The sequence below is a fragment of the Cucurbita maxima genome, unplaced genomic scaffold (assembly GCF_002738345.1).
Source record: "Cucurbita maxima cultivar Rimu unplaced genomic scaffold, Cmax_1.0 Cma_Scf00066, whole genome shotgun sequence".
Classification (NCBI taxonomy): Eukaryota; Viridiplantae; Streptophyta; class Magnoliopsida; order Cucurbitales; family Cucurbitaceae; genus Cucurbita; species Cucurbita maxima.
In genome coordinates, this window is record NW_019272082.1 from 638,261 (window position 1) to 652,645 (window position 14,385).

Genomic DNA, 14,385 nt, shown 5'->3' on the forward strand with positions numbered 1-14,385 from the left:
ATTTTCAAAATAGCGAGAAGGAAACATGACAATATATCGTACGGTCTCGATCATTGGTTCATAATGTGAGATCCATATAGAGGTTCGCGGTGGCTTTTGGACTGTCCTCCTATGGAAGTTATTTGCACGGGTCAATATTAAGCTGAACTCTTAAAAGGATAAACTACGGTATCTAAAATAATTGGTAGATTTATTAAGATTGTTAATGATGTGGTTGAGCAAACTAATAGTTACTTAAACCACTACCGGAATAAGAGTTATTCTAGTATAATATTTCACAACTATAGCAATAAGAGTTATTCTAGTATAATATTTCATTGACATTGTCTCGTCTAGTGGGAACACTTAGACCTACTCCACGACTGCAATTGTTTTAAATCACTAAATACCATACCATACGAAAATGTTTATTGGGTTTCAGCTTTTGTCAAAGTTGTTCGATTTTTATGGTAGAATTGGTAAATAATTTATAAGCCCTCTAGAGCATTTTTATTATCCTTTAATCTTAGTACCAACACGTTTTGCCAAAAATTAGATTTGTCTGCTAAGCAACCAGAAGGTTCAACCACACCAGAGGTAGTTCCTTCGGCATTTTTACATGAAGCTTTAGCGATGTGATTCTCGTAAGTTAGGTTTATGTCTTTCATGCTTAATCCAGTGCAATGATTTATTGGGCTACAATCAAAATTGATTGCTATTTCAGTGGCGGAAGTTCCCTTGATGTCTTCGTATGTTACTTCGCTGACTTTAACTCCAGAAGCCTGTTAGAATAAAGAAGAACGATCAACGTATGCTACGGAAACTGATAAACAAGAATATCTACAAAACTTTTTTACCGCCTAAAAACTTCATACCATTTTAAGATATGTAAGGGTAATGGAGTCCGCAATTTATTACCCACAAAAGTAATTTAATTTAACAAAGAAATAATACTAATAATTTAGCACCCATTTTAAACCAAACAAATTTCAAACAATTAAAGAGAAAATAAATCAATTATTTATAAAATTAAAATATTGAGTTCTATTCAAATTTAAGGTTAAATACAATTAGAAAAAAATTAACTTGTTTGAGATTTACGAGAAATTATACCTGACCAGGACAGTCTGTCTCATGTGGACAGTAATTTTGATCAATTATGATCGGGTTTTTCACATTATCCATAATGATGTGTTGAAAATAAACTTTTGTAGCAAATCCACGGCTTGGTCTTCCCCAAGACTTAATCCTTACTCCATTCTGAGTCCCGGTGAAAGTAGATAGTGTCAGTGTAACGTTATGCACTCCATCCTCCTCGGCCTTTATCCCCAAGCTCCCAATGCTACAAATACATTCAATAAAATACCAAATTTTTCATGAGGTTTAATTTTCTCACTCTAACCTAGTACATTAAATAACAATTTTGATCCAAAATATTTTTAAAATAATTTAAATCTTTTTTGGCACCCTCAAAATAACTTTAGAATATATTTTTAATCCTTCAAATTTAATTCAACCTTTTGTTTTATCATTTAAAATTTAATGCGACAAATTTGTTTAACCCTTTAAAAAACAATCTCGAAACATGTTCGTCATAATCTATCTCTAGCTACCTGATTCCATGTCCAGGTCCGCATGTAATACTTTCCATCCACAAGTTGGAGGTCCCTGGACTGATTGAGATGCAGTCGTCACCGTTGCTAATGCTCGAATTGAGGATGGTCACATCTGATGATTGTTGCACATGGATGCCATCAGTGTTTGGACTATCGTCTGCAGCCGAGACATTCACTCTTGTCATATGCACGTTTTGACACCCATGCACCACAATGTTGAACTTTTGGCTGTTAATCGAAGATAATCCATTGATGTTCACGTTTTGTGCATCATTTATTTGAAGGCTCTATCGATTCAAAAGAATCAAAAGCAAGAATCAGTATATATTTTAAATTAATCGATTCATTTTCTTTCAACCTTCGGCCGAAGAAAAATTTTCAAATTTTATTTTTTATCAAGCCAACTCAAATTTTGCATACCGTGGCTCCAACGGGGCAACTCTTCCCCGAGTGTTTACAATTCCATAAGGCAGTTCCTTGCCCATCGATAGTACCGCCAGTAATGGAAAGCCCATCTATGTGACTAAACTCAATCCAAGATTTAGTTTTAGCTAAAACTTGAATGTCCGAGGAAGCCACAAGAGTTCCATCGATGAGAACGGTAATAACATTGTTCTTACAAGGCCCATTAAAGCTCACACTTCGAACGTAGAATATACCATCGGGAACGTAAATAGTGGCCGGTGTAGACGAGTCACAAGCCTTAGCCCATGTCATTTGAAGCACAGACGAGGCATCGGTCTTTCCATCGGGCTTGACACCGAGGCTAATAATATTGAATGTTAATTCAGCAGCCAAGGCATGGTTAAAAAACAGAAGTTGAAGGGAAAGAAAAACATGGAAGGTTACTAGAAGAGCGGAAGAAAACTTGATGACACAAGGGTTGGTGATAAGCATGAGAGAGAGAAAAAGGAAGCAAGTGATAGGAAAATGGAAGAGCTCTGGAGTGATATTTGTAGGTTAATGCTTACCCTTCTAACTCTAACTTTAACCCACGCGTCTCAAGTACTATTCTATTCTTGTTCTATTTAACCATTATTGGTTTTATACGGTTTCTTGTTCTATTTAACCATTATTGTTTTTATACCGTTTAACCAATTTTAACTAGGGGTCGCCTAGGTAATTATTGAATTTAAAAAAAGTTTCTTTGTCAATATGATTTACTTAAAAAGGGATGGGGAGATCTTAACTAAAAAAACCCTATTTTTTCCAACCCATTGTTTTCTAAAAGAGATGTTTAATTTTAGTTGTCTGGGTGAACTAAAGAACTATGCAATGTATCAATATCAGTTGCATTGACGGTCTATTGGGCTTCTCAACGTCCTAACTATAATAAGAATAATTTCCTAATACTTTCCCGTGTTTATATTTTTAGATACCGATTCTATATGGATTCTCTAATATAATAAGAATAATAAAATATTCTATAAGATAGTTTCGAGAAGTCACTATCATATATTTTTCTTAGTATTTTTTTTATTTGTAGTTAGTGATGTAGTATAAAGTCGATGACCTTTTATTTGCAAAGATGTCACACAAATTAAGAGAAGCAAAATTGTTGGTCCTATTTGGAACTATCCATTAAATTTACAAATGCATCACACAAAGAAATAACTTACGATTGTTACACTTCTCGAAGTCTCCAAGTCTATCATTGATAGACTATATCAATGATATGCCGTTTTTATATCGATCAACAAATTTTTTTTTATCATTAATACACTTTTTTTACTCTCTCTCACTTATCGGAGTTCTCTTTAAAACTCTTGGGGTAGATAAAAGTACCGAATTGACAACTTTCATCATTTCTATCTTTGTACTATAGAATGATTAATGTTTTCCTTCGGTCTCTATCATAAAGTTGTGCATAGCTCTAGAGTCGACCGTTGTGCTCTTGGCCGATCTATGGTTAACCTAGTCCTCAACGTACGTAAGACCTTGACTCTTTTGTCTCTACCAGTCTTTTTTGGAAAGCAAATAGGTACTTTAGGACCCCCAATGCAGGGTTTTTGACGCTTTGGCTAGGAAGGCATGAAGGTCCACCGTTTGTGGGTATTCAGATTCTCGATACACCACCTTGTAGATGAAGCGGGACGAGGACCATTGATTGTAGTTGTTCTCGCTGTGAAGTCCTTGTCATGGATTTCTACCAATCTTTTTGGAGGATTCAGTCTCCTGCTGCTACTGCTTCAAGTCTCCCATTGTTGGGATTTATGCCCTAAAGTTTTATAATTCTTTTATTCGTAATTTTATAATATGGCGGCATGGAAAATCCAAGATGTCAAGCACGAATTCGGAGACTTCGAAAGTAAAAAGACGAATGCGAAAGCGAATAACAATATAAGTAAAGTAGAATAAAATAAAATAAGAAAATGCAGTAAAATTAAAATCTAATTAAGTTAAACAATACCAGGTTAACATAAAATTACAAGACTTTCAATATATTACAAAGGGGAAAATGGATTTGGATACAACTAAAAAATGAAATAGACAAGACTGAAAAAACGGGAAGAAAGACTGAAGTTAAATCACAATTTAGGATCCTCCTTTGGTTAAAATTGAACAAAAACATTAAATAGTTTAAAGGATGGGGTTTAGATCAACCATTAATGGCTAGTTCAGTTGAACCAACCACATGATCATCTTCTACCTTGTGACCATTCCGACATGCGCGTGGGGAAGGCTTAAATAGAACGATATCACCCTCGATCAGCACATTCTAGGCCTCGATTGAAATTGGTTCCTTCACCAAACTTCAAGATATCTTGAACTTGAACATGTCGGTACCAATCTCAGCAATTAACATTAACTAAGAAAAGAGAAATTGAGGCGCAAAATCATGGGGTTAACCAAACTTACCCCGATCTTCGGTGACTAAAACTTTTTTCCATTTGCACGTTCTAGCCCTCAGTTCACTATGATTTCACCCTCTTTGTTATGAACGCTAAGAGCCCAGAATTATACCTTACTAACAAGAAATGAGGGGAAACTTTTAGGATTAAACTCTCTTTTTTTGGGTCTCAAAACCGACATTTGAAATTCAAATTTGATCGATCCATCCATCCACTGTGTTTCAATTCTAAGTCCTTTATGAAAATGTTGCAATCACCATAAAGCTTAAGATCAAGAGTTTGTCAATTTCAATAAAGAGAGTATTTCATGAAGGAAAGGTTCAGGTCTTACTCAATAGTTCATTTCTTCGTTCCTAAGATTGAGCCCATAAGTCCCAAATTCAACTCTAGAGAAGTCTTGTCCAATGCGGAATGATTAAAAAAAGCCCTAAAAATAAAAAGAAAAATATTGGTAGATGGCCACAAAGTCTCGAAGGGAAGTTATTGACAACAAAGTGGGTTTTAAGTTCGCGTTCACTTGCAAATAAATAAGTCTACCCTAGTTTGCGTAAGTACGAACTATTTTCAAAATAGCGAGAAGGAAACATGACAATATATCGTACGGTCTCGATCATTGGTTCATAATGTGAGATCCATATAGAGGTTCGCGGTGGCTTTTGGACTGTCCTCCTATGGAAGTTATTTGCACGGGTCAATATTAAGCTGAACTCTTAAAAGGATAAACTACGGTATCTAAAATAATTGGTAGATTTATTAAGATTGTTAATGATGTGGTTGAGCAAACTAATAGTTACTTAAACCACTACCGGAATAAGAGTTATTCTAGTATAATATTTCACAACTATAGCAATAAGAGTTATTCTAGTATAATATTTCATTGACATTGTCTCGTCTAGTGGGAACACTTAGACCTACTCCACGACTGCAATTGTTTTAAATCACTAAATACCATACCATACGAAAATGTTTATTGGGTTTCAGCTTTTGTCAAAGTTGTTCGATTTTTATGGTAGAATTGGTAAATAATTTATAAGCCCTCTAGAGCATTTTTATTATCCTTTAATCTTAGTACCAACACGTTTTGCCAAAAATTAGATTTGTCTGCTAAGCAACCAGAAGGTTCAACCACACCAGAGGTAGTTCCTTCGGCATTTTTACATGAAGCTTTAGCGATGTGATTCTCGTAAGTTAGGTTTATGTCTTTCATGCTTAATCCAGTGCAATGATTTATTGGGCTACAATCAAAATTGATTGCTATTTCAGTGGCGGAAGTTCCCTTGATGTCTTCGTATGTTACTTCGCTGACTTTAACTCCAGAAGCCTGTTAGAATAAAGAAGAACGATCAACGTATGCTACGGAAACTGATAAACAAGAATATCTACAAAACTTTTTTACCGCCTAAAAACTTCATACCATTTTAAGATATGTAAGGGTAATGGAGTCCGCAATTTATTACCCACAAAAGTAATTTAATTTAACAAAGAAATAATACTAATAATTTAGCACCCATTTTAAACCAAACAAATTTCAAACAATTAAAGAGAAAATAAATCAATTATTTATAAAATTAAAATATTGAGTTCTATTCAAATTTAAGGTTAAATACAATTAGAAAAAAATTAACTTGTTTGAGATTTACGAGAAATTATACCTGACCAGGACAGTCTGTCTCATGTGGACAGTAATTTTGATCAATTATGATCGGGTTTTTCACATTATCCATAATGATGTGTTGAAAATAAACTTTTGTAGCAAATCCACGGCTTGGTCTTCCCCAAGACTTAATCCTTACTCCATTCTGAGTCCCGGTGAAAGTAGATAGTGTCAGTGTAACGTTATGCACTCCATCCTCCTCGGCCTTTATCCCCAAGCTCCCAATGCTACAAATACATTCAATAAAATACCAAATTTTTCATGAGGTTTAATTTTCTCACTCTAACCTAGTACATTAAATAACAATTTTGATCCAAAATATTTTTAAAATAATTTAAATCTTTTTTGGCACCCTCAAAATAACTTTAGAATATATTTTTAATCCTTCAAATTTAATTCAACCTTTTGTTTTATCATTTAAAATTTAATGCGACAAATTTGTTTAACCCTTTAAAAAACAATCTCGAAACATGTTCGTCATAATCTATCTCTAGCTACCTGATTCCATGTCCAGGTCCGCATGTAATACTTTCCATCCACAAGTTGGAGGTCCCTGGACTGATTGAGATGCAGTCGTCACCGTTGCTAATGCTCGAATTGAGGATGGTCACATCTGATGATTGTTGCACATGGATGCCATCAGTGTTTGGACTATCGTCTGCAGCCGAGACATTCACTCTTGTCATATGCACGTTTTGACACCCATGCACCACAATGTTGAACTTTTGGCTGTTAATCGAAGATAATCCATTGATGTTCACGTTTTGTGCATCATTTATTTGAAGGCTCTATCGATTCAAAAGAATCAAAAGCAAGAATCAGTATATATTTTAAATTAATCGATTCATTTTCTTTCAACCTTCGGCCGAAGAAAAATTTTCAAATTTTATTTTTTATCAAGCCAACTCAAATTTTGCATACCGTGGCTCCAACGGGGCAACTCTTCCCCGAGTGTTTACAATTCCATAAGGCAGTTCCTTGCCCATCGATAGTACCGCCAGTAATGGAAAGCCCATCTATGTGACTAAACTCAATCCAAGATTTAGTTTTAGCTAAAACTTGAATGTCCGAGGAAGCCACAAGAGTTCCATCGATGAGAACGGTAATAACATTGTTCTTACAAGGCCCATTAAAGCTCACACTTCGAACGTAGAATATACCATCGGGAACGTAAATAGTGGCCGGTGTAGACGAGTCACAAGCCTTAGCCCATGTCATTTGAAGCACAGACGAGGCATCGGTCTTTCCATCGGGCTTGGCACCGAGGCTAATAATATTGAATGTTAATTCAGCAGCCAAGGCATGGTTAAAAAACAGAAGTTGAAGGGAAAGAAAAACATGGAAGGTTACTAGAAGAGCGGAAGAAAACTTGATGACACAAGGGTTGGTGATAAGCATGAGAGAGAGAAAAAGGAAGCAAGTGATAGGAAAATGAAAGGAAGCAAGTGATAGGAAAATGGAAGAGCTGTGGAGTGATATTTGTAGGTTAATGCTTACCCTTCTAACTCTAACTTTAACCCACGCGTCTCAAGTACTATTCTATTCTTGTTCTATTTAACCATTATTGGTTTTATACGGTTTCTTGTTCTATTTAACCATTATTGTTTTTATACCGTTTAACCAATTTTAATTAGGGGTGGCCTAGGTAATTATTGAATTTAAAAAAAGTTTCTTTGTCAATATGATTTACTTAAAAAGGGATGGGGAGATCTTAACTAAAAAAACCCTATTTTTTCCAACCCATTGTTTTCTAAAAGAGATGTTTAATTTTAGTTGTCTGGGTGAACTAAAGAACTATGCAATGTATCAATATCAGTTGCATTGACGGTCTATTGGGCTTCTCAACGTCCTAACTATAATAAGAATAATTTCCTAATACTTTCCCGTGTTTATATTTTTAGATACCGATTCTATATGGATTCTCTAATATAATAAGAATAATAAAATATTCTATAAGATAGTTTCGAGAAGTCACTATCATATATTTTTCTTAGTATTTTTTTTATTTGTAGTTAGTGATGTAGTATAAAGTCGATGACCTTTTATTTGCAAAGATGTCACACAAATTAAGAGAAGCAAAATTGTTGGTCCTATTTGGAACTATCCATTAAATTTACAAATGCATCACACAAAGAAATAACTTACGATTGTTACACTTCTCGAAGTCTCCAAGTCTATCATTGATAGACTATATCAATGATATGCCGTTTTTATATCGATCAACAAATTTTTTTTTATCATTAATACACTTTTTTTACTCTCTCTCACTTATCGGAGTTCTCTTTAAAACTCTTGGTGGGGTAGATAAAAGTACCGAATTGACAACTTTCATCATTTCTATCTTTGTACTATAGAATGATTAATGTTTTCCTTCGGTCTCTATCATAAAGTTGTGCATAGCTCTAGAGTCGACCGTTGTGCTCTTGGCCGATCTATGGTTAACCTAGTCCTCAACGTACGTAAGACCTTGACTCTTTTGTCTCTACCAGTCTTTTTTGGAAAGCAAATAGGTACTTTAGGACCCCCAATGCAGGGTTTTTGACGCTTTGGCTAGGAAGGCATGAAGGTCCACCGTTTGTGGGTATTCAGATTCTCGATACACCACCTTGTAGATGTAGCGGGACGAGGACCATTGATTGTAGTTGTTCTCGCTGTGAAGTCCTTGTCATGGATTTCTACCAATCTTTTTGGAGGATTCAGTCTCCTGCTGCTACTGCTTCAAGTCTCCCATTGTTGGGATTTANTTTGTGGGTATTCAGATTCTCGATACACCACCTTGTAGATGAAGCGGGACGAGGACCATTGATTGTAGTTGTTCTCGCTGTGAAGTCCTTGTCATGAATTTCTACCAATCTTTTTGGAGGATTCAGTCTCCTGCTGCTACTGCTTCAAGTCTCCCATTGTTGGGATTTATGCCCTAAAGTTTTATAATTCTTTTATTCGTAATTTTATAATATGGCGGCATGGAAAATCCAAGATGTCAAGCACGAATTCGGAGACTTCGAAAGTAAAAAGACGAATGCGAAAGCGAATAACAATATAAGTAAAGTAGAATAAAATAAAATAAGAAAATGCAGTAAAATTAAAAATCTAATTAAGTTAAACAATACCAGGTTAACATAAAATTACGAGACTTTAAATATATTACAAAGGGGAAAATGGATTTGGATACAACTAAAAAATGAAATAGACAAGACTGAAAAAACGGGAAGAAAGACTGAAGTTAAATCACAATTTAGGATCCTCCTTTGGTTAAAATTGAACAAAAACATTAAATAGTTTAAAGGATGGGGTTTAAATCAACCATTAATGGCTAGTTCAGTTGAACCAACCACATGATCATCTTCTACCTTGTGACCATTCCGACATGCGCGTGGGGAAGGCTTAAATAGAACGATATCACCCTCGATCAGCACATTCTAGGCCTCGATTGAAATTGGTTCCTTCACCAAACTTCAAGATATCTTGAACTTGAACATGTCGGTACCAATCTCAGCAATTAACATTAACTAAGAAAAGAGAAATTGAGGCGCAAAATCATGGGGTTAACCAAACTTACCCCGATCTTCGGTGACTAAAACTTTTTTCCATTTGCACGTTCTAGCCCTCAGTTCACTATGATTTCACCCTCTTTGTTATGAACACTAAGAGCCCAGAATTATACCTTACTAACAAGAAATGAGGGCAAACTTTTAGGATTAAACTCTCTTTTTTTGGGTCTCAAAACCGACATTTGAAATTCAAATTTGATCGATCCATCCATCCACTGTGTTTCAATTCTAAGTCCTTTATGAAAATGTTGCAATCACCATAAAGCTTAAGATCAAGAGTTTGTCAATTTCAATAAAGAGAGTATTTCATGAAGGAAAGGTTCAGGTCTTACTCAATAGTTCATTTCTTCGTTCCTAAGATTGAGCCCATAAGTCCCAAATTCAACTCTAGAGAAGTCTTGTCCAATGCGGAATGATTAAAAAAAGCCCTAAAAATAAAAAGAAAAATATTGGTAGATGGCCACAAAGTCTCGAAGGGAAGTTATTGACAACAAAGTGGGTTTTAAGTTCGCGTTCACTTGCAAATAAATAAGTCTACCCTAGTTTGCGTAAGTACGAACTATTTTCAAAATAGCGAGAAGGAAACATGACAATATATCGTACGGTCTCGATCATTGGTTCATAATGTGAGATCCATATAGAGGTTCGCGGTGGCTTTTGGACTGTCCTCCTATGGAAGTTATTTGCACGGGTCAATATTAAGCTGAACTCTTAAAAGGATAAACTACGGTATCTAAAATAATTGGTAGATTTATTAAGATTGTTAATGATGTGGTTGAGCAAACTAATAGTTACTTAAACCACTACCGGAATAAGAGTTATTCTAGTATAATATTTCACAACTATAGGAATAAGAGTTATTCTAGTATAATATTTCACAACTATAGCAATAAGAGTTATTCTAGTATAATATTTCATTGACATTGTCTCGTCTAGTGGGAACACTTAGACCTACTCCACGACTGCAATTGTTTTAAATCACTAAATACCATACCATACGAAAATGTTTATTGGGTTTCAGCTTTTGTCAAAGTTGTTCGATTTTTATGGTAGAATTGGTAAATAATTTATAAGCCCTCTAGAGCATTTTTATTATCCTTTAATCTTAGTACCAACACGTTTTGCCAAAAATTAGATTTGTCTGCTAAGCAACCAGAAGGTTCAACCACACCAGAGGTAGTTCCTTCGGCATTTTTACATGAAGCTTTAGCGATGTGATTCTCGTAAGTTAGGTTTATGTCTTTCATGCTTAATCCAGTGCAATGATTTATTGGGCTACAATCAAAATTGATTGCTATTTCAGTGGCGGAAGTTCCCTTGATGTCTTCGTATGTTACTTCGCTGACTTTAACTCCAGAAGCCTGTTAGAATAAAGAAGAACGATCAACGTATGCTACGGAAACTGATAAACAAGAATATCTACAAAACTTTTTTACCGCCTAAAAACTTCATACCATTTTAAGATATGTAAGGGTAATGGAGTCCGCAATTTATTACCCACAAAAGTAATTTAATTTAACAAAGAAATAATACTAATAATTTAGCACCCATTTTAAACCAAACAAATTTCAAACAATTAAAGAGAAAATAAATCAATTATTTATAAAATTAAAATATTGAGTTCTATTCAAATTTAAGGTTAAATACAATTAGAAAAAAATTAACTTGTTTGAGATTTACGAGAAATTATACCTGACCAGGACAGTCTGTCTCATGTGGACAGTAATTTTGATCAATTATGATCGGGTTTTTCACATTATCCATAATGATGTGTTGAAAATAAACTTTTGTAGCAAATCCACGGCTTGGTCTTCCCCAAGACTTAATCCTTACTCCATTCTGAGTCCCGGTGAAAGTAGATAGTGTCAGTGTAACGTTATGCACTCCATCCTCCTCGGCCTTTATCCCCAAGCTCCCAATGCTACAAATACATTCAATAAAATACCAAATTTTTCATGAGGTTTAATTTTCTCACTCTAACCTAGTACATTAAATAACAATTTTGATCCAAAATATTTTTAAAATAATTTAAATCTTTTTTGGCACCCTCAAAATAACTTTAGAATATATTTTTAATCCTTCAAATTTAATTCAACCTTTTGTTTTATCATTTAAAATTTAATGCGACAAATTTGTTTAACCCTTTAAAAAACAATCTCGAAACATGTTCGTCATAATCTATCTCTAGCTACCTGATTCCATGTCCAGGTCCGCATGTAATACTTTCCATCCACAAGTTGGAGGTCCCTGGACTGATTGAGATGCAGTCGTCACCGTTGCTAATGCTCGAATTGAGGATGGTCACATCTGATGATTGTTGCACATGGATGCCATCAGTGTTTGGACTATCGTCTGCAGCCGAGACATTCACTCTTGTCATATGCACGTTTTGACACCCATGCACCACAATGTTGAACTTTTGGCTGTTAATCGAAGATAATCCATTGATGTTCACGTTTTGTGCATCATTTATTTGAAGGCTCTATCGATTCAAAAGAATCAAAAGCAAGAATCAGTATATATTTTAAATTAATCGATTCATTTTCTTTCAACCTTCGGCCGAAGAAAAATTTTCAAATTTTATTTTTTATCAAGCCAACTCAAATTTTGCATACCGTGGCTCCAACGGGGCAACTCTTCCCCGAGTGTTTACAATTCCATAAGGCAGTTCCTTGCCCATCGATAGTACCGCCAGTAATGGAAAGCCCATCTATGTGACTAAACTCAATCCAAGATTTAGTTTTAGCTAAAACTTGAATGTCCGAGGAAGCCACAAGAGTTCCATCGATGAGAACGGTAATAACATTGTTCTTACAAGGCCCATTAAAGCTCACACTTCGAACGTAGAATATACCATCGGGAACGTAAATAGTGGCCGGTGTAGACGAGTCACAAGCCTTAGCCCATGTCATTTGAAGCACAGACGAGGCATCGGTCTTTCCATCGGGCTTGGCACCGAGGCTAATAATATTGAATGTTAATTCAGCAGCCAAGGCATGGTTAAAAAACAGAAGTTGAAGGGAAAGAAAAACATGGAAGGTTACTAGAAGAGCGGAAGAAAACTTGATGACACAAGGGTTGGTGATAAGCATGAGAGAGAGAAAAAGGAAGCAAGTGATAGGAAAATGGAAGAGCTGTGGAGTGATATTTGTAGGTTAATGCTTACCCTTCTAACTCTAACTTTAACCCACGCGTCTCAAGTACTATTCTATTCTTGTTCTATTTAACCATTATTGGTTTTATACGGTTTCTTGTTCTATTTAACCATTATTGTTTTTATACGGTTTAACCAATTTTAATTAGGGGTCGCCTAGGTAATTATTGAATTTAAAAAAAGTTTCTTTGTCAATATGATTTACTTAAAAAGGGATGGGGAGATCTTAACTAAAAAAACCCTATTTTTTCCAACCCATTGTTTTCTAAAAGAGATGTTTAATTTTAGTTGTCTGGGTGAACTAAAGAACTATGCAATGTATCAATATCAGTTGCATTGACGGTCTATTGGGCTTCTCAACGTCCTAACTATAATAAGAATAATTTCCTAATACTTTCCCGTGTTTATATTTTTAGATACCGATTCTATATGGATTCTCTAATATAATAAGAATAATAAAATATTCTATAAGATAGTTTCGAGAAGTCACTATCATATATTTTTCTTAGTATTTTTTTTATTTGTAGTTAGTGATGTAGTATAAAGTCGATGACCTTTTATTTGCAAAGATGTCACACAAATTAAGAGAAGCAAAATTGTTGGTCCTATTTGGAACTATCCATTAAATTTACAAATGCATCACACAAAGAAATAACTTACGATTGTTACACTTCTCGAAGTCTCCAAGTCTATCATTGATAGACTATATCAATGATATGCCGTTTTTATATCGATCAACAAATTTTTTTTTATCATTAATACACTTTTTTTACTCTCTCTCACTTATCGGGGTTCTCTTTAAAACTCTTGGGGTAGATAAAAGTACCGAATTGACAACTTTCATCATTTCTATCTTTGTACTATAGAATGATTAATGTTTTCCTTCGGTCTCTATCATAAAGTTGTGCATAGCTCTAGAGTCGACCGTTGTGCTCTTGGCCGATCTATGGTTAACCTAGTCCTCAACGTACGTAAGACCTTGACTCTTTTGTCTCTACCAGTCTTTTTTGGAAAGCAAATAGGTACTTTAGGACCCCCAATGCAGGGTTTTTGACGCTTTGGCTAGGAAGGCATGAAGGTCCACCGTTTGTGGGTATTCAGATTCTCGATACACCACCTTGTAGATGAAGCGGGACGAGGACCATTGATTGTAGTTGTTCTCGCTGTGAAGTCCTTGTCATGGATTTCTACCAATCTTTTTGGAGGATTCAGTCTCCTGCTGCTACTGCTTCAAGTCTCCCATTGTTGGGATTTATGCCCTAAAGTTTTATAATTCTTTTATTCGTAATTTTATAATATGGCGGCATGGAAAATCCAAGATGTCAAGCACGAATTCGGAGACTTCGAAAGTAAAAAGACGAATGCGAAAGCGAATAACAATATAAGTAAAGTAGAATAAAATAAAATAAGAAAATGCAGTAAAATTAAAATCTAATTAAGTTAAACAATACTAGGTTAACATAAAATTACAAGACTTTCAATATATTACAAAGGGGAAAATGGATTTGGATACAACTAAAAAATGAAATAGACAAGACTGAAAAAACGGGAAGAAAGACTGAAGTTAAATCACAATTTA

At 34.9% G+C, this 14,385-nt stretch overlaps 3 protein-coding genes across 3 annotated transcripts; all 3 read right to left on the minus strand.

Moving 5' to 3' along the window:
* Positions 1–467: 467 nt before the first annotated feature.
* On the minus strand, positions 468–2,492 carry LOC111472165 (polygalacturonase-like). The gene is made up of 4 exons (XM_023117816.1): positions 2,016–2,492; positions 1,593–1,882; positions 1,093–1,321; positions 468–761 (listed from the first exon to the last, which is right to left on the minus strand). The coding sequence occupies exons 1-4, from the start codon at positions 2,490–2,492 to the stop codon at positions 468–470; spliced, it is 1,290 nt and encodes a 429-aa protein (XP_022973584.1).
* Positions 2,493–5,474: 2,982 nt separating this feature from the next.
* On the minus strand, positions 5,475–7,499 carry LOC111472167 (polygalacturonase-like). Its single transcript, XM_023117818.1, has 4 exons — positions 7,023–7,499; positions 6,600–6,889; positions 6,100–6,328; positions 5,475–5,768 (listed from the first exon to the last, which is right to left on the minus strand). Exons 1-4 carry the CDS (start codon positions 7,497–7,499, stop codon positions 5,475–5,477), a joined length of 1,290 nt encoding a protein of 429 aa, XP_022973586.1.
* A 3,220-nt stretch (positions 7,500–10,719) lies between these two features.
* On the minus strand, positions 10,720–12,744 carry LOC111472168 (polygalacturonase-like). Its single transcript, XM_023117819.1, has 4 exons — positions 12,268–12,744; positions 11,845–12,134; positions 11,345–11,573; positions 10,720–11,013 (listed from the first exon to the last, which is right to left on the minus strand). The coding sequence occupies exons 1-4, from the start codon at positions 12,742–12,744 to the stop codon at positions 10,720–10,722; spliced, it is 1,290 nt and encodes a 429-aa protein (XP_022973587.1).
* Between the last annotated feature and the right edge of the window lie 1,641 nt (positions 12,745–14,385).